We start from the raw sequence: 691 nt of genomic DNA on the forward strand, positions 1-691 counted from the left end.
GGAAGGATATTTTCAGCACAGAAAGACACCTGGGCCAGGAGGAAGGTGCCTAAGAGAGCACTGCCACAGGAGACAAGCCAGGAACCAGCCACCAGCAGCACACACAGCCCCTCCCTCATGATGGCGGTATAGTGCAGAGGGTGACAGATGGCCACGTACCTGTCATATGCCATCACTGCCAGAAGGAGACAGTCAAGACAGCCAAAAACTATGAAAAAATACATCTGTAAAATGCACCCTGCATAGGGGATGAACTTGTCCTTAGAGTGCATGTCCCTCAACATCTTTGGGACGGTGACAGATGAAAAGGAGACATCAGTGAAGGCCAAGTGGCTGAGGAAGAAGTACATGGGCGTGTGGAGGCGAGAGTCCAGCCTGATGAGCAGGATGATGAGCAGGTTCCCCAGCACCGTGGTCAGGTACATGCCCAGGAACAGGGCGAAGAACACGCCCTGCTGCTCCGGCCGGATGGGGAGCCCCAGGAGGAGGAAGCCGGACACGCTGCTCTGGTTCTCCCTCCTCATGCTGCTCCTCTGTCTGCAGGAATGAAGGGAGTAGGAATTATCGGAGACTTTGAAAGTGTCATTATGGCCACCACATTAGGAACTCTGACTTTCTCCTGGAGAAGAAAAATAACTGCTTGTACATATATCATCAGCTAGTGCTGGTAAAGCAAGCAACACCCTCAATA

At 52.4% G+C, this 691-nt stretch overlaps 1 protein-coding gene across 1 annotated transcript; it reads right to left on the bottom strand.

The window, feature by feature from the left end:
• Positions 1–8: 8 nt before the first annotated feature.
• Positions 9–524, bottom strand: LOC102896971 (olfactory receptor 1J2-like; the record flags this gene model as incomplete). The annotated part of the gene is made up of 1 exon (XM_015594818.1): positions 9–524. A coding segment is annotated over exon 1 (516 nt), but the record flags the coding sequence as incomplete, so codon positions are not given.
• Positions 525–691: the final 167 nt, after the last annotated feature.

This window comes from Pteropus alecto, unplaced genomic scaffold, assembly GCF_000325575.1.
Source record: "Pteropus alecto unplaced genomic scaffold, ASM32557v1 scaffold178, whole genome shotgun sequence".
Lineage (NCBI taxonomy): Eukaryota > Metazoa > Chordata > Mammalia > Chiroptera > Pteropodidae > Pteropus > Pteropus alecto.